Source organism: Manis javanica, chromosome 3 (assembly GCF_040802235.1).
Source record: "Manis javanica isolate MJ-LG chromosome 3, MJ_LKY, whole genome shotgun sequence".
Lineage (NCBI taxonomy): Eukaryota > Metazoa > Chordata > Mammalia > Pholidota > Manidae > Manis > Manis javanica.
Genome location: NC_133158.1, coordinates 47,922,647 through 47,941,752, shown reverse-complemented (window position 1 = coordinate 47,941,752; position 19,106 = coordinate 47,922,647). Strand labels below are relative to the sequence as shown.

General features: G+C 43.9%; 1 protein-coding gene and 1 long non-coding RNA gene across 2 annotated transcripts in view; one reads left to right on the top strand and one right to left on the bottom strand.

Moving 5' to 3' along the window:
• Window positions 1-393: 393 nt before the first annotated feature.
• On the top strand, window positions 394-6,887 carry LOC108396124 (carbonyl reductase [NADPH] 1-like). The gene is made up of 3 exons (XM_037014779.2): window positions 394-856; window positions 1,839-1,946; window positions 6,353-6,887. Exons 1-3 carry the CDS (start codon window positions 568-570, stop codon window positions 6,844-6,846), a joined length of 891 nt encoding a protein of 296 aa, XP_036870674.1. The 5' UTR covers window positions 394-567; the 3' UTR covers window positions 6,847-6,887.
• LOC108396122 (uncharacterized) overlaps window positions 5,349-19,106 on the bottom strand; it is a 31,524-nt gene continuing 17,766 nt past the window's right edge. Inside the window, exon 2 of the long non-coding RNA XR_001852865.3 lies at window positions 5,349-19,106. This exon is cut by the window's right edge and continues 14,414 nt beyond it. This is a non-coding gene — a long non-coding RNA (uncharacterized lncRNA).

Sequence of the window (19,106 nt, the reverse complement as noted above, 5' to 3'; positions counted from 1 at the left end):
GAGTTTCTCTCTTCCTAAGGAAGCCCGGGGCTCACTGTCCTCAGAACCACCTCCAGGGCCCAAGTCACTTCATTGCCTCTTGGGGAAGAGCAAGCAAACCCACTCTGCAGGGGGATGGGCCTGACCCAGCCATCACTCCGCTCCCGCTCCCCAGGGGTCCTCCCAAAGCAGGGTCCCTCCGCTGCCCTGACTCTCACCCTCCTACTGAGCCCTCGCCAACCTGTGCTGCTTTGGGGAAGCGCACCTCTTCACCCAGAATGTGTTACTGGCTCTGAAGTGGGATCACGTGAGTGCTGTGTCCTGCTGGGCCCAGGGGGCCTCACCTGGAGAGGCCGACCAAGGGAGGGGGCAGGACGAATCCTTCCGGGATACTTGGCTCCTCCTGGAGGGAGGGACACAGGCGGGGCTCCTCCCTCTGGGAATTATAGCACTGCCTCCTGGAAGCCATTATTGAGCAGGTTCTCTGGACTGCGGCCGGGCCTCTGCAGCAGTGTCCCCTCTACCTCTTCAGCTCACAGGCCTGTCTGCTGTCCAGACGAGCACCCTGCCCAACACACACACCCAACCATGTCATCCTGCAACCGTGTGGCGCTGGTCACTGGAGCCAACAGGGGCATTGGCTTGGCCATCATGCACCGCCTGTGCCAGCAGTTCTCGGGGGACGTGGTGCTCACGGCACGGGATGCAATGCAGGGCCAGGCAGCCATGCAGCAGCTGCAGGTCAAGGGCCTGAGCCCGCGCTTCCACCTGCTGGACATCTGTGACCAGCAGAGCATCCGGGCCCTGCGGGACTTCCTGCTCAAGGAGTACGGGGGCCTCGACGTGCTGGTCAACAACGCGGGCATCGCCTTCAAGAGTAAGGAAGGGGCTGGGTGCTGGGAAGGGAGGCCTCCCGGAGGGTGTCCAGCCAGGGTGGGATGGGTTCTTCCTGAACCACTGCAGTGGGGCCATTAGCTCCTATGGTATCTACAAGGGGCTCTCTAGGGAAGAGGGACAGACCCCAGGTATCAGGGACATGCAGTCCCCTGAGACTTACAAACCTTTGCAGACAGATGACCTTTACACTCTCCTGTAAAGGAGATCAGACTCAGCAGCCGCCTCCAGGCTCCTGCAGTTTCAGTCTGAGTGGACTTTGGGGCACTTGGTTGAACATTCAACCTACTTTGAAATAAAGAAGAAAGTGCAAAAAGAGTGATGCACATCTACCTACCACTTCAGCATTTTATTTAAAAATAATAATAATAATAATAATAAATGGAGAAATGTGGGATCCACATATAAATCAAGTATAAAAATCAAACGCATATTCATATGTGACCTGATTGTTTATAGTTCATAATGCGTGATCAAAACCGAAAGTTTCTGTGATGAATGCCCTTGTACTGTTCACCATGTAGGAACTTATTCACTATGTAAGAATTCGTTCACCATGTAAGAACTTGTTCGTTATGCTTCAGAAGATTGGAGACTGACGAGAATTAGGCTTGAGATGGATTAATGATTGTGCACTGAGCATTGACCCCCCTATACAGAATTTTATTGTTGTTAACAACCATTTGATCAATAAATATGAGAGATGCCCTCTCAAAAAAAAAAAAAAAGAGTGATGCACAAAGATCCCACTGTACGTGCTTCACTGCCCCTTCCTCAGTGGGGCCGCCTTACACACTGTGCGGCAGTGACGAGCCAGAAAATTGACATTGACACAATACTATTAACTGGACATAGAGATTATTTACATTTCACAGAATTTCATAGGCAAAATATGTTTTTTCATTCTATGGAATTTTCCCACATGACTACTATTTAGTAACTTTGTTCTCTAACTCCCCTGAAAGCTCATGATCCCACACCCTTACCTATTCAAGCAGAAGTGACGATGAAAACCAACTTTTTTGGTACCCAAGATGTCTGCATGGAGCTGCTGCCTCTAGTGAGACCTCAAGGTGAGTCTGGTGAGCAGCCCCCACGGAGTGTCTCTGACAGGATCGGGCCCCGCTGCCCCTGACCTCATCCCCAGCCCTGCCCCCTCTCCCTGCTCTGCTACACTGGCCCATGGGTGTGTCTCCTCAGGGCCAGGGGCCCCTCTCCCAGGACTACACACTCGTCAGTGGCCATCGGTGCTTCTGTCCCCTGCACAACTGCCTCTTTCTCTTCCTCAGCTCGGTAGTCAGGCTGTCCTGGACAGGCCCTTCACTTGCCCCCAGCATGCCTTCCTGCCCTCTCTCCTCCCTCTCCCTCAGTGATTTCATTCAGGCTAGTAGAGCCTTCCCTTCCCCAGTTTCCTAGCCAGCCCCTTTAGCTGTGTCTCCTAACTAGAACATTCGCAGAGCTCCTGACACACACATTTCCTGCTGCCTGTTCTTCTCTTCCTCGTGCCCACCCTCCGCATAGTATCCACTACATCTAAAACTTTTCCAAAACACACTTGCCTTTCCACAAATCATCTTGCTGTCTGACCTAATCCAAGCCTCAGGACCCTGGAGGTCACATGCCTTCCTTCTATTACCAATAACCAGGTCCCAGGGCTTGTCCACCTGAGTTTCTCCCCAGGCCTCCTCCTCTAGCTCTGCTGTATGACAGGTGCTCAGCTTTCATTCTGGGACAACTGTCACCCCTCCTAAATTCCCCTTTCATGAGGCTTTTCCTTCCTGGGCATTCTCTGCACTCTCTGCATGCTTACTCCCTCCCAAAAGTCCTTCAGCTCTGTTAGCCTGGTCAGAATTAATGGGAATATAAATACATGCCATATTTAGGTATGGCAGCAAGGTTTTCAAACCTTTAAAATAGGAGAGTTCTCACATTATTTGGGGAGAAGGGGAGTCACAGCAGTTCATGTTATCATGACTTTCTTCTGCCCTCTTTGGGGAGAAAATCTGGGAGAGGTCCTAGCTAAGGTAACCAAAAGCAAATTCTGTCCCTCCCTGTGTGTATCTCAGAACTTAGGACACAAGGAACAATCTGGAATGGTTTCCACAGAATCTCTGTGGGGAGAAGAAACTATCTAAAAGGGGAATTTTCGGTTTGTTTTTTGGTGTGGAAGGGGAATGGAAAGCATATAGTGACCTTAAGGATTACTCAGGTATTATTGATTTGGATTTCTTATCATTTTTTTTCCTTTCTTTAAAAAAGAAAAAGTTATTCACAAATACTCTTGCCACACAAAAGATAAGAATCCACAATGCCCAGGAGTCACCACTTAGCTTTATCAATTAATCAATATCCAGGCCTTTTGAGTCCCTTCTCCTTTATCATCTCACATCCCTCCTGTGACCCCAAAGTCACCATCATCCTGAGTTTGAAAAACTCTGACAGGCTTTGAATTATAATTTGCCTTCATTTTTAAAAGATGTTAATGGAAAACCATCTCTGAGGAATCACGCAAACATCAGAAATCTGGACACTCTTGTTCATCAGATAATAGTTTTCCAAGTACTAAGAGGTAATAGTCTCATTAAGGCTACACTTGGCAGGTAACCCTTTAAAGACGATGTCTTCCACCCTGATGGAAAGGCACTGCTTTTCACCTCCCCAATATCTGAAAAATCAAGAGGAAATTGGGAAAATCCTGGTACTAAAGGTATCTTCCACCTTGACCTTTTGTGAATCTAGAAGAATGAGTGAATGGATATTTCTTTTTTGAAATATGTTCTTTATTGAGGTACACACAATAAAATGCACAAATCTTATTTGACAGCTCAATGAATTTTGTCATGTGTATACATTCTTGTAACCACCCATCTCACCACTGGGGGTGAGATGAGGTCTACAGTATCCCTTTTTGTCTGCTTCACTTTGGCTCTGGTTTTGGACACTAAATTTGGGGAGGGAAGAGGAGAGGCAGGGGTAGAAGCTTTAGGGGACAGTCATCTCCACAGGGTTCCAGAGCAAGACTGAGGGTTAAGCCTTCGAGATGTGGCCTATGTTTCCATTTATTTACACTTTTGAAGGAAAACATGGCTTCCCTAAAATCACTACCTGGTCATATACAGACTAATTGACTGAATCAACTGTTTATCACCAACAGTGAAAGGATAATTTCTTAGATGAATGCCATGATTTTCTTCTCTATGTGGAATGACTATTAAAGGGCAATTGTTTCATACACACACACACACACACACACACCGTTAGTCCAATAATGTCAAAATGGCCCATCACACTTCTTCAAGGACTAGCTGTAAGCATTCCCTTGAAGTACAGTGCCCTTGAAATGTCATTTGAGAGCCAAGAATACACTCCAGATTTTTTTAAAAAATTAAACCCACATCTTTGCTATGTAACCTAACACCATGCTTCCTACTCACTCTGCGTGTGTGTTCCCTGTCCTGAGCTGTCAGACCATGAGGGTTTACCGTCTCATTCAGCTGTGAGGGGAGGCCCCCAGGAGGCTGCCCTACCCCCTTGGGAATGTGGCAGTGGGAGGGATAGCTTGTAGAACAGAGACTGGGATGCAGCCCTACATCCAGGAATTTACCCACAAAGCCCTGTGGCCTCCTTGGTCAGGCTTCCCTAGTGCACACAGATAAGTATTTTCACAGCTGATAGACTTCTTGAGATAGATTAAAAGGAACAGAAAGCAGAACATCACTTCTTCCCAGAGGACAAATAGCCTAGAGAAAGTATAGCTTCTCCATCTACTGTCTACACTAAAGGCACATGAGAAAATGGTTTCAAGACCGTATGAATAATCACAGTTGCCTTTCTGGTATGCCAGTGACCCACTCTGGCTTCCTCTCCTACTGTCTTTTTGCGTACATACTTTTCTATGTGATACAACTTTACATCATGAAACATGTATTATTTTTATTATGAAGGCTGATATATTTTTTTAAATGAAATAATTATATTAGAACCACTGAGCAGAGCATAGTAAAACATTTGACAAATATTTCTATTTATTCTTGTACTTTACATTTTCTAAGTGAAAGGAAGGACTGGAGACTTCGACCGATTTCTAAAACACATTCATCTTAGAAGACTGTTGCAAGGTTAATCAGATAATTTCTGTAATTCACTTCAACTATCTCAAAAGATCATTTAATGTGAGTCCTACTTTCATGGATTATCTTTTCTGTTGGATTTCTTTGCACAGAGACTCCCTTAGTGGGGTATAGCTCAAAGTTAGCTGATGATGACAGCCTTTTCTGGATATTCACAATAAAAAGAGAGAGTTTTCTAATTTTCTTGATCTCTTATTGGTGGTATGATCTCATGACTTTGTTATAATGTTTAAAATAGTCATTTAAATATAAAAATAGTAAACTAGTTTTTATACATGTTCATATAACTTCATTTTTTTTTAATACCATGTTTTCCAAAAAAATTGGTAGGAATTGAGTCATTGCTCTATACTGTAAAAGCTTTATTGAAATATAAGTCACATACCATATACTTCACCCATTTGAATTATATTCATTAATGTTTAGTACATGTGCACAGGTGTGGACCCATCACAACATTCATATTAAAATGTTTTCATCACCCCAAAAGAGAAACCCAGTTCCCTTAGCTATCAACGGTCTGTTCCCCCATTCCTTTGTCCCTAAGCAGCCACTAATCTACATTCTGTCTCTAGATGTTCTTGTTCTAGACATCCCATATAAATAGATTCATATAATATAATCTTTTGTGACTGGCCTCTTTAATTTAGCCTATTTTCAAACTTCATTCATATTGTAGTATGCATCAGTATTTCATTTCTTTTCTCAATAGTCCATTTCTTTTTCTAGTATCTCTTTAATTGCCCACTTCTCCACTGCCCTTCTCTGTGACCATATTGCCGGCCATTAGTCAATACTCACCGACTGATAAAAGCCAAAATGTAGAGAAAATAGCATGCATTTCAGCCCACTGAGCTGTGTTGTTTTCCCCTGGCGAGAGCAGAGCAGCTGCCTTCCAAACCAGGTGCTGTGCATTCATCTTGGAACCGCCATCACTAAACCCATCAGCTCTTTGTTGGTCAGGAGACACCTGTTCACAGAGCATGGACCCTGTGACTGTAACATTCACAGGTGGACCCAGGGCAGCCTTAGGGGGAAAGAGGATTTCTTCTCATGAATGCAATAAGCCTGGCCTTACATTCCACTTAGCACCTCCTATGTTAACCGTTTTCATTTTCTATGGAACTTCTGGGCACTGCCTTCTCCATTAGAACATATCACTGGCATCCTCTAAGACGTTTAGGTATGAAATTTTCAAGACTATATCTTCTCCTGAACTCAGAGAGGCAGTCTTCATTAATTCTCATAGCAACTAGTAATTGTCTCTCTAATGGAATAAACCCTAGCAATTTGGTAATTTATCATTCTTGTGCATGCCCTTCTATGTAACAATATGTGTTGAATTTTAGGCAGAGTGGTGAATCTATCTGGCCTATTGAGCTTGGTAGCTCTTAAAAGCTGCAGCCCAGAACTGCAGCAGAAGTTTACAAGTGAGACCATCACAGAGGAGGAGCTGGTGAGGCTCATGAATAAGTTCGTGGAAGACACAAAGAATGGAGTGCACTTGAAGGAGGGCTGGCCACATCTGAGCTTTACCTCCTATGCAGTGACAAAGCTCGGCATCACTGTCCTGTCCAGAATCCAGGCCCGGAAACTGAGTGAGCAGAGGACAGGGGACAAGATACTCCTGAATTCCTGCTGCCCCGGATGGGTGAGAACCAACCTGGGGGGACCCAAGGCCTTGAAAAGCCCAGAAGAAGGAGCAGAGACCCCCGTGTACTTGGCCCTTTTACCCTCAGATGCTGATGGGCCTCACGGACAGTTTGTCATGGAGAAGAAAGTTGAGCAATGGGAACCCAGCTCCGAGCTCCCTCCGTGGCTCCAATTATGTGAACTGCCTTGATTTGGTCAAAAGCACATGTACAATGTCAAAAATAGCCCTATTTTTGACCATGAAAAAAAAAGAGAGAAATAAGTTTAAGCCCTTGGAGTACTCCCTTTAAGTTGGGATTGATTGAGCTGTGATATCTCTGGGATATAGGGGGAAACAAGTGGAAAGATGATAACAATGAATAAAAATCTTAGATGAATAAACGATTCTTTCCAAATGGGCACTTGCACAGACTGTTCACATGCCAACCAGCTCAGGTATGTAATAGACCTGAACTTTAGGTCAAGAGAAGGAACAGGGTAACTTAGGGATGAGCAAACATTATACAGAGAGCCACATAGTAAATTTTGTCAGCTTTGCAGGCTACATAGTCTTGTGGGAACTATTCAAATCTGCTGTTATAGCACAAAAGTACCCAGAGACAATATATAAATTAATGAGCGTGGCTGGTGGGCCTGCTGCCTTTAGTCTACCAGCCCCTAGAATTACCTGAACATCACCATGAAGGGGAGGCATCTAATGTAGTGTGCTCAATTTAACACCAAACCCACTGGGAAAAAAAACCAACAGCCAAGTGTGAATGTGAGAGGGCTCTTGTGTGAAAGACACGTCCACAAGGAAACCGGAGATGGTGGGGAAACTGACTATGGACTGGGCATTAGCGAGTGTTAGAGAATGGTTATCAAATCTCTTCGATGTGAATGTGTTACTTACCCAGGGAGTGAGTGTCAGGAGTTTTGCAACATAAATGAGGTTCGCAAGCAATATGTAGAAGCTGAACACATACTGCAGTGAGAACATTCTATTGTTAATCTAGTTGGTGGCTGTATAAATAACTACACTACTATTCTTTCAACGTTTCTGTGTGAAAGTTTTCAGACCAACATCTAAAAACGTTGAAGAACTGACTCTGCCACCTTACTGCACGACCTTGACAAAACTACTGCATCTTACTGAATCTCAGTTTCCTCAACTGTGAAATGGGCATAAAAACCATAGAATTGCTGTGGAGATTGAATGTATTGATACAAATGAAAATGCTGGAAGCACATAGGAAAGGAAAGCATGTTCTAATGTGAGTGCCTGTAAGTGGTCCTAACAGCAGGGCAGTGAGGAGATGCTTCTCCCTGCCCAACACCAAGCCTGGCCCCCTGGGCCCCGGGGAGGGCACCCCATGGGCCTCCCCTCACAGAAGCATCCAAGAAAAGATGAAAAGACACCTCTCCTCTCATGATTACTTTCTTTACCAGTGATTTTTCAGGATTAGGGGAATGAAAACTGATCGTCCCTGAAGCAGGGTAGTGACCTAACCTTACAAGGGAGGACCTGGGCCTCTAGGAGTCCCTGCACTTGATCATAATCTATTTTTGTGCACCTTCTCTGTGACCAGGCCTATGTACCATTTGTCCCCACCACCTACCTTGACCCACAGCCCCATCCACTCTCCACACAATCATCCCATACCCCCTGCCCAGCCACATGGTCAGAACCCGCATAGCTCTTGTCACTGGGGCCAAGAAGGGCATCAGCTTCTGCATTGGGCATCACCTGTGTCAGTAGTTCTTGGGGCATGTGGTGCTTATGGCGCGGGACCCGGTGCAGGGCCAGGCTGCCATGCAGCAGCTGCAGGCCAAGGGCCTCAGCCCACACTTCCACCTGCTGGACATCTGCAACCTGCAGAGCATCCGGGCCCTGCGGGACTTCCTGCTCAAGGAGTACGGGGGCCTCGACGTGCTGGTCAACACCCCAGTGGGCATCACCTTCAGGAGTAAGGAGGGGCTGGGGGCTCTGAGGATGGGCTAGGAGATCACGCTGAACACCCCCAACCAGGATGGGCTGGATCTGTCTGCAGATCGCTGCTAGGGGGCTTCTCCTGCCTTGGGGCACAGAATGGTTCCCTAGGGAAGGAGGAGAGGAGGGGTTGAGGGACGGGTGCAGCTAGAGCAGAGTCCAGTGGGAACTGGAGGGCTTCCCAGCCAGAGGGACCTTTGTGTTTCTTTGGCTCAGCTCCTGGGGATGTTTTCCTGGTTGTCACAGTTTCTCTCGGAGCAGTTTGGTGGATTTCTAACTTATTCAGAAATAAACAAGAAATTGCAAATAATGATGCCCAGAGATGGCACTTTGCCCCTTCTCTTAGCCTTCCCCAGTGGGGCCACCTTACACACTATACAGCACTGAAGAGGCCGGAAATTGACATAGACACGATATTGTTAACTGGACCCAGACTTTACTTAGAAGTCACCAGATTTCACAAAAAAGTAAGGTTTTTGTCAAAATGGATTCTTACCAAATGGCTGCTATTTAGTAACTCTGGTCTCTTACTGCCCTGAAAGCCAATGATCCCACACCCTTACCTATTCAAGCAGAAGTGACGATGAAAACCAACTTTTTTGGTACCCGAGATGTCTGCATGGAGCTGCTGCCTCTAGTGAGACCCCAAGGTGAGTCTGGTGAGCAGCCCCCATGGAGCGTCTCTGGCAGGATCGGGCCCCGTTGCCCCTGACCTCATCCCCAGCCCAGCCCCCTCTCCCTGCTCTGCTACACTGGCCCCCGGGGTGTGTCTCCTCAGGGCCAGGGGCCCCTCTCCCATGGCCATCAGTGCTTCTGTCCCCTGCACAACTGCCTCTTTCTCTTCTTTCAGCTCTTCATGCAAGTCTCTCTCCCCCACAGGCCCTTTACTTATTCTCTGCCCCTCACATGTGGGGGCCCCTGAGCATGCCTTCCTGCCCCCTCTCCTCTCTCTCTCTCTCTGTCATCTTACTCAGGCTAGTAGAGACTTCACCTCCCCAGTTTATTAGGTCCCTGAAAATCTGCCACCTGCCTAGAACATTGTCAGAGCTCCAGACACATGTTTCTCTTCCTGACTGTCCTTCCCCATGAATGACAGCCACCCTTGCCCTAGAATCCTCCCCATTTCTGGAGAAGATCCCTCTCTTTGTTGCCCTGCAGCTTCTCCCAGCTTTGTGCTTCTATGGAGTGCTGCATCTCCTTAGCTGGGTTCTTGACCTCGGCCAAACTGGTGCTTCTATGCAAAGCAAAAACCAGGGCTGGGACTTCCCATCCTGCCATTTACTGACATCACCATCCAGAATGTCTTCAGACTCAACCTGTAACATCAAGTCTCCCTGGGGTCCCATCTGCTGGCCTGCTCAGCTGTTTTTGGACCTGCCAGCCTCCAAAATTGAGTGAATGAATCCCTCCCTCTCATGTGTGTAGACACATGTGTGCACACATACACGCACACACCCTATGGGTTCATGTTTCTTTGGAGATTCCAGCCTGAGTAATACATATGGCAAAAGTATAAATGTCATCTTTTAATGCAAAAGATGTGATCAAGTTAGAATTTTGAGTAGGGAGCTTATCCTGGGTTATCTGGATGGGCCCTAAGTGGCATCATTTATATACACCCTTGTAAGACAGAGTAGTTTTGAAAAAGAAGAGGAGGCATTGTGACCATCGAGGCAGAGAACGGGGGGATACAGAACCAAGCAAAGAAACACCAGCAGCCCCCAGAAGCTGGAAGAGCCCCCTAGAGGGAAAGGCCCCCTAGAATCTTCAGACACTGCTCAGCACTTGAGGCACCTTGATTTCAGACTTCTGGCCTCCAGAAGTTGAGAGAAGAGATTTCTATGTTTTAAGCTACCTAGTTTGCAATCATTAGCAATCATTAGTTATGGTAGGCCCAGAAAAGTAAGACAACCATGTTCCCTGCTTATTTAGCAAACAATTTGGCCCCTCTGCAACTCAGCATAAATTTTGACAGATTACCCCAAATAGCCCTCATTTTTTCTTGGCAGCTTACCCTAGGGATAACTGGCTATACCATGGTGTTGCTATTGGGGAACAGATAAGTCGGGAAGTCCCTTGCCTTTAATCAAGATTTACATGCAACCAGTAACCATGTCTCTCCTTTCGTGTGTGTTGCTGTTCTGTGTGGTTAGGGTCCCACATCCCCTTAAAGACAGAACATGCTCCCAGGGGTAGAGGACACTGCTGGCTTTCCAGGCAGTTTGAGACAGGAAGATGCTACCACGTGGACCTCAGTCCAGGAGCAGGCAGCTTTGAAGCCACTGCAGGAGGGTGGGCTGGTCTCTCTTGCCCATCCGTGATCTGTGCTATTTCCCAAACACAGGACTGCACAAGAGTCCATCAGCTGAGAGGAGATCAAGGGGAAAGAAGTGGAGGGAACAAGAGAGGTTTTGTGCCCTGCAGTTCCAGTGAATAAACATATATAGTGGCAGTATGATGATTCAGGATACAGAGGGAGAGGGTGGAGCCATGCACACAGTGAGGTGATATAACAAAAGCGAGGTACCCATTTGTTCTGTAGCTTTTCTGGAAATTCTGAAAAAGCCTGAATACCTCTAGCTTCGGCCTGAGTTCCACCAATGGAACCCCATGCTCCTCCACACAGGACTCAGCAACAGTTTGCTTGGCTTTGTGTTCCAGAAAGATGAGACTATAGACAAGCTGTTTAAGCAAAGACTATTTCAGCAACTGGTCTAATTTACAGATTGTTATCAATCTCTGTCCAGATTCTGGTCTTAATCATTCCTGCCTTAAAACTCTCCTAGGATGCTTTGCCAAAAAAAAAAGCCTTATAAAACCCAAGCACTCAAACTATCTGAGGAAACAATATGATGGAATTCATTAGGTCAGTGGCCCCCTGGCCTGGAATGTTTCTAATAAACTCAGATTTAGGGGGGATGGGATTTTTATCAGAAACATTTTCCTGGTGGTTTGATGGGGAGCTTTAGTAGACTTGGTGATCCCAGTGACACCCAGCCAGAATCTCCTCGTCCGTTTTGGCCCACGACTCCACATCAGTTAACAGCACACATCCCAAGGGCCCTGCGTACCTGATCTGCGGGTGTCCCGTCTCGGTCACTAAGTCTCCAGCATGAGGTCTGAGCTTCCGTTGCTTTTCATCACGCTCCCTAGCTGAGATCATTATTCCTTAGGAATTGTTCAACTTCCAATACAGTTCTATTCACATGCCTTGTCGGAAGTCTGACAAAGCCTTTATTTACCATTCATGGCCCTTTTAGCCTCTGTGTCATAGATATTTTCTGTCCCTCAGAGGAAGTTGATAGGGCTGATAAGTCTATCTCCAACCTGCCCTGGGGATACATGAACAAAAGATCTTGTGATCTGGCTTCCTTTCTTAGACTTTGTCTAGGGTCACCCATCAAAACTCTACAACAGCTTTCTTTAGTCTGGTCTATACGTAAGGAGTTGATTCCAGAAGAGAGCTCCTCTCACAGCACTTCATCTTTCAGGGCCATTGACTAATCATTTTGATGCCTGGAAATGGCCCAACTTCAGGTTAAGGGGCCCAAGACATAGGTTATAAAAGCAATACCTCCTACTGAACACAAGCCAATTCCACAGGGACTCACCTGATAGCAAATCCACAACTCTTCCTGACATAAATTGACTTCTTTCATGTATCCCCACTTAATCCTAACACCTTCCATTGTCACTTTATATGTCATAATCCCACCATGGGTGATAGGGATTTTCGGTGGCTACTTTGGGAAATTTTTGAGAAGGCAAAAATGGATCGTCTAAGGGCCACATCATCAACTGTGCTTCCATTAGATTCACTAAGAGTGAGCAGCAGTGCACATGTCCTGTATTGAAAGCTACCTCTCTTCCCTCCCTGTGCCTTCTCTGCCCTCCTCTCTACACCTGGCCCCTCTGGTCTACCTGCATCACCTAAGACTCAAGAGCTCCCACAAGTTGGACAACTGGCAACCTTAAAATAGACTTGAAACCACTGTCTGGATCAGAATTCAAAGCCATAATGGCCATACTAAAATTTTACTGAGAATTCAGAACAGACATGAATTTATAATCCTGGCCTGCCAGACTTTATATAACTAGCTCACACATTGGTGGGCTCCTCAGATGTTAAATCTCAGCTGGAAAAGACCCTCTAGGATGAAGGCACAGAGGACCCTGGGTTCCTTGGGACAGCCAGTGGAGTTGACGAGGTCATCAAAACAGGACACACTCTTAAGGGTCACATCATGATCACACCCTGTGAAGAACGACTGGGCTCTTACTCGGTTTTATGAACAAGATGAAAGTACTGGGCAATTCAGAGGTGAGTCAGTGAACATAATTCACAACACTCGGTATAGACAGTAGGGACAGTTTCACTGCAGACCTGTTTTATCATTTCTCAGTGGAGAACTGACTGGCAAAAGCAAGTTACAGTGAAAATAACTCCCTTACCTCAACTACAGTACCCAGCAGAATCATTTTAGAGGAAAAGAGATCAAACCCAAACTAAAACTCAGAAAAAATGTAAGATTCTCCAACTTAAACAATGACATGTTTGTTCCCCACAGAAATAATTGCTGGGACTCATAGGCAAGGAGATTCCCGAGTAAGAGCACATGCCAGTAACTGCAAGCAAACAGGCAATGGGAAAAATAATTATCCTGTACTAGCTATGAAATAAAGAGAGAAAATTAAGATGACCAAACAAAGAACCCTCTAAAACAATCCTCTGATTCCCTGTTCACATGGAAATGTTTATCTAAACATAAAGGACAAACACACAAATTTATGATTAATGTGGGCATTGGGTTGAATAGGGTCCACTCCAAACCTGTGAATGTGATTATTTGGACACAGGGTCTTTGCAGATAAAATCAAGTTAATGTGTAGTTCATACTGGATTAGAGAGGGCCGTATAAGGCCTGGCGCCTTGTAAGAAGGCCATGTGAAGACACTGAGGACGTCCAGGGAGAAGCCCATGTAACAACAGTCAGAGATTAGAACTGGGCTTCTACAAACCAAGGGAATGCCAAGATTTCCTGACAACCACCAGAGGCTAGGAAGAGGGTAGGAAGGATTCTTCTCTAGAGCCTTCAGAGGCAGCATGGCCCTGTCAATACCGTGCTTTTAAACTTTAAGTCTCCAGAACAGTGAGAGAACAAACTTCTATGGTAGCTGTGGCAAGCACAGGAAATGATACAATATGGACACTACAAAACAACTAAAACCCTACCACTACCACCCGACCTCTCCTCAGAAATGGAGGCCAGCTCCACAGCCCCCAAGTCCCATGTCCAAACACAGAGCCATCACTTTGGGGCTTAACAGAAGGACACTCTTTCTTTGTGACTCTTTATCTGCTCATTTAGAAACACCCACTATGCCAATGGAATTGTCAGGTGAAATTTCCTTCCAGAGATTTCCTTTTGGAATTCCTGAAGATTTCCTTATTTATAATCAGGTTAAAATTTATTTAGACATTAATGTACCATTGCCCTTATGTTGAAATCAGCCCCAAACTGAAGACCTATGGACTGCTTTAAAACAAAGAATTCAACTGTCATTAGCAAAATTACTGGAGCAGAACCCACTAAGGGAGGGGTAGATCCATCTAACCATTACTTGAAAGTTCACAATAACTTCTAAGACCAGAAATTAAAGAGACAAAATCCTATCATCCTGTAATGGAAAACATGATAGAAAGAAAATTTATCACATCTTGTCTGATGAAGAAGTCCAATGGACAGGCTATTGATTTGTCCAGGATTTTGGAACTATAAACAGCCATACCTCATTTTTCTTTGGTACAGAACCCATACCATCTTATCCTTAAGGCCACCTGAAGCTACTTTCTTTACTGTCATAGACCTGTCCACTGTCTATCTTACCACTCTCTGGAGCAAAATACCAATACCTGTTTGCCTTCTCCTTCAGAAGGATAACAGTTATGCCCCAAGGGTATACAGAAGCCCCTTCTACTTTTTACAAGTTTTTGAGATCTTAAAAACCTTCAATTTCTTTAGGATTCCTCTCTCATCCAGTATGTCAATGGCATTTTGATGTGTTCTAAGGATAAGATAATCTCCAAAACATTTATTTGCTTACTTACTGTTTTTGTTCACAAAGAATATAAGGTTTCTAGAAGAAAAGTACACTTGGGCAGAACAAGGTACATTATCTAGGGCATAGCCTACCATGAAGGTAAATCCCTCACAAGGATGATAAGCCATTCAGAACTGGCCCATCTTTTTTTTTTTTTCTTGTTTAGCTTTTTATATTTAGATTAGAATATCCTCATGCTATCTGAGTTACATAAAATCACATATTATTTCATAATATTTCTTTAATGAGGTTGCATACATGAATTTCTGAGGTAAATGAAAATTATAGCAAGTGGAATGTAAAACTAAAATAACTCTTCAACTGATTAGAAGGCACTGCTTTGCCAAGCAGTGGTTCACGGTTTTATATTGTACATTTCTTTCTACTGGTTTTTCAAATTCTTTACTACCTTTATTCAGTCACATATATAAGTATTTAGTTAAAGGTGATTTACAAATGCAAGAGCAGCTGCATGCTTTCCCTTTCTCTGCTTCTGCGAGTAGACTTTGCTTCTGTGTATTTCACACTCTGAGTATGCACTCAATAGCTAAAATTTTGGGTTATATTTAGGGATTTTCCCATTTCTAGAAGAAATTTAGTTTGTCTATACAGACCACCAAACTGAAAAATCATATCTACTTATGTTCCAGATTTCTGGCCCTTGTTTCACGAGTATCAATAAGAATGCAATTTAGGTTCCAGGAAAAATTACTAGTAAATCTCTATTTCTATTTTGTGCAGACTCCTCAAAATGTCCCAGAGTGTTTATATTTGTATCAATAATGATCTATTGCTGGAATGTCCAGTTTAAGTCTCTGAGGTATGAATGATTTGGTCCATTAAAATCTCTTGGGTTTTTTTTTTTTTTTTTTGAGAGGGCATCTCTCATATTTACTGATCAAATGGTTGTTAACAACAATAAAATTCTGTATAGGGGGGTCAATGCTCAATGCACAATCATTAATCCATCTCAAGCCTAATTCTCGTCAGTCTCCAATCTTCTGAAGCATAACGAACAAGTTCTTACATGGTGAATGAATTCTTACATAGTGAATAAAGAACTGCCCCATCTTGATACTAAAAGACATTAAAGAGGATTTGGGATCACACTGGCTATTGCAGAAAGTGAGTTCCTAACATTTTCATAATTGTGACACTCTGTGACTTAAACTAAGTCCTCAGTGTCAGAGCACCCTGTTCTTTGGAACTGTGGTAGATTGAACAGTGGCCCCCAAAAACTGTGGCCCCAGAACTTGTGATGTGACCACCTTTGGAAAAGGGTCTTTGCAGATGTAGTTAAGAATCTTGAGATGAGATTATCCTGGAGTATCTGAGTGGGCCCTAAATCTAATGACAACTGTCCTTATAAAAGACACAGAGTAGAGACACACAGAAAGAAAACATTATGTGAAGAAGGGCAGAGATTGGAGTGATGCAGCAAAAGAATGCCTTCAGCCATGAGAAGCTGGAAGAGGCGAGAAAGATTCTACCCTAGAGCCTTCAGAAGAAACAGCCATGCCAATACGCTGATTCCAGACTTATTGAAGAATAAAATGCTGTTGTTGCAGGTCACTAAGTTTGGAGTGATTTTTTTATGAAAGCTAAAGGGAACAGATACAGGACTGTAAACATGAGCAGGCATTCTATAATCTAAAATTAGCCCTCTAACACCATGGCTTCCCACAGTGGCTCTGCCTAACTATAAACCTTTCTACTCATGCACAAAGCCTTTCAAGTCTTACCCAGTCCTGGAGAACTAGGGGCAAAAAGCCTAATTCAGCCTTTTTCTTGGTCCAGTGGCAAGGCTTATTCACCTTGCCTCAGAACAGCAGCATCAGCCCAGTATTTGGAGACCTGCCACCTTACCCCCAGGATCTCCTTTTAACTTAATGGTTCCTTGTGCCTTAAAATTCTTACTGCTCATTAAACATCATCAACATTTCTCAGCAAAAATTCACCTCCCATGAGATTTTATTGCTTTCTCCCTCACCCATTTAAACCTCCAATTATAATCTTTTGACCCCTAACACGTTTGTCCTTTAACTAAGGAGAACCTTCTGTTTTGCTTACCCTCTGTTTTGATGGTTTAGGAACCATCTATAATTCAAACAAAATTGTTGGAGACTCCCATAGAAAGTCCACAGTTGACACTGTGGAATTGAAGCAGGAAAATATCAGGTTTTATCGAAAACAGATTTTAATTCATCTTTAGAAGAGAACCTCTACTTAAAAGAGAAAAATCTACTTAAACTTGGTGCACTCATTAGAGCTTTCTGATTGGCTGTGGAGAAAAGAGTTAATACATATATTGATAATATGTATGTCTTTGGGTTAGTAAATGATTTGGGGATGTTCTGGAAACAAAGTTTCCTGATATCAGCAGGAAACCAAATTAAAAATGTCAGTCGTAGATTAAGAAATTCTTAGAAGCTTGATGCTTTCTGTTGAAACGGCATTAAAAGATAGAAACATACTTAATTAAAAAAAAACAACTTGGAAAAAAGGAAATGCTCTGGCTGAACACCATATCAACTAGGTGGCCCTTGCTAAAATCATGGTCCTTAGAGTTGCTCAGAGTCAAATATCACAACTGGCTCAAAGAGGCCAATATATCAAATGTCAGAAAATGACTCTGACATTGGAAAAAAGATCCCAGGAAAGATCTGGCTGAAGATAGAGAAGGATCTCTGGCACTCTCAGGGCAGGCTCTTGCTGCCAGAAGCCCTCCAAGTGAACCCTGGGAGATTACTATGTGAAGCTGGCTATTGAAGTTGGTCAGTGTTGGTACAAACTCTACCAAATCTACTGAGGGGGTTTCTGGCGCGTGCCTCCTCTACTACCAAGAAAATGCTGAGGAAACTATAAAGATGGGGCATAGATAATAGCCCAGGCTTCAGCACCTCCAAATGGTCTTTAGAGGATTATTGCCTTCAGTAGATTTTGGATACATTTTCACCATGTTTATAATCCTTGTGAGGGATTTACTTTCCTGGGGAGGCTTTGCCCTAATAATGTATTTTGTTCTGCCAAAATTGTACTTTTCCTTTAAAAACCTTGTATTTGTGAACAAAAATAGTAAGTAGGCAAATAAATCTGTTTTGGAGTCATGTTTAGATACATTCTTGAGATGACCAGACACTTTTCCTTGTCAAAGCTACAGCTCATACCATAGCTAAAGCACAGCTTGATTTCATGTTTCCTACTTGGGGAATCCCAACCCATCTCTTCACTATTAGAAAAATCCCTGCCAGAGCCATCATTAAAGAACTCCGCAAAACCTTGACACTCAAAAGTTTTACTGCTTTTACCATCCTCAGTCTTGAAAAAAAGTCAAGAGGATTCATGGTATTTTTACAATTAAAGCTGAGGGAGGAACAGCTCTGAGACCCTTGAACATCTACAGACAAAGGGATTGTCACTGGCGTTAATGCCGTGCAACCAACTCCTTCCTAGGTTTATCAACTCACTGCTTATGAGTTGGTAACTGTCCCGATTATGAGCCTGAGAATATCACCCATGATCCCAGACTATACCATTCCAGGCAGTTATAGCTGAATACTGCAAAAGAATAATGCAATATACTCAGTCTTATCGTCAACAGACATAGGCAGTCTTTCCCCAGCATCCTCCCAGTCACTGCCCCATGATCTCAAACCTGGAGACCTGGTCCTCTAGATGGTTTATCAAGGAAAGGTAGCGCCAAAACATGACAAAAAGTGCTCTTATCAAGTTCCTCTGACCACCACACTGAGATCACATTACAAAGGACTGATCCTCAGATTTGCAACACCCAGTTAAGACACAAAGCTACCTGACACCAAAGAAAAGCCATCTGAACTGGAGATCTCAAACAAAGGACACCTATGAATCCTTCAGAAGCTGACAACTTTGGAAGAAGACCGTTACCCTAAGACCTCAAGTCAGGGTGAAGTAGACAGCTTCCACCCAAAGCATTAGAACAGATCTCAAATATCCAAACACTGCCATGCATGTCTTTACATGTTTTATTATTTATTTGCCCAGTTATTTTTTTCTCTCTCTGTTGATTGAAGATTCTGGATAGTGAATAGATATTTTTTTCTAACTATGACACCCATTTGAGCCACTATTCTTAAATATTGTTCTTTGTACCCATAGTCCCTCCATGACTCAAATATATAATTCAACCCACCTTTGGGTTTATTACCACTTTCCTTTGAATGTTACCCACTTTCCCTTAGTACCAATTCCTTGTAGTGAATCAGTTGGTTTCTGGGTAACAGAACTGAACTCCTGTGTGATTTAAAGATGGCAAATATTATCACAGGTCAGATAACCAAAAATCTAAGACCCTCTATCATGTCATACAAAGAATAGGAACTGTCTCCATTAAAATGAAG

Bases quoted from the DNA above. Each gene is read 5' to 3' on its own strand.
- LOC108396124 (XM_037014779.2), top strand. From the start codon at position 568: ATGTCATCCTGCAACCGTGTGGCGCTGGTCACTGGAGCCAACAGGGGC. The intron at 857-1,838 runs GTAAGGAAGGGG...CTCCCCTGAAAG, and splicing joins CGCGGGCATCGCCTTCAAGA to CTCATGATCCCACACCCTTA. The intron at 1,947-6,352 runs GTGAGTCTGGTG...GTTGAATTTTAG, and splicing joins GCCTCTAGTGAGACCTCAAG to GCAGAGTGGTGAATCTATCT.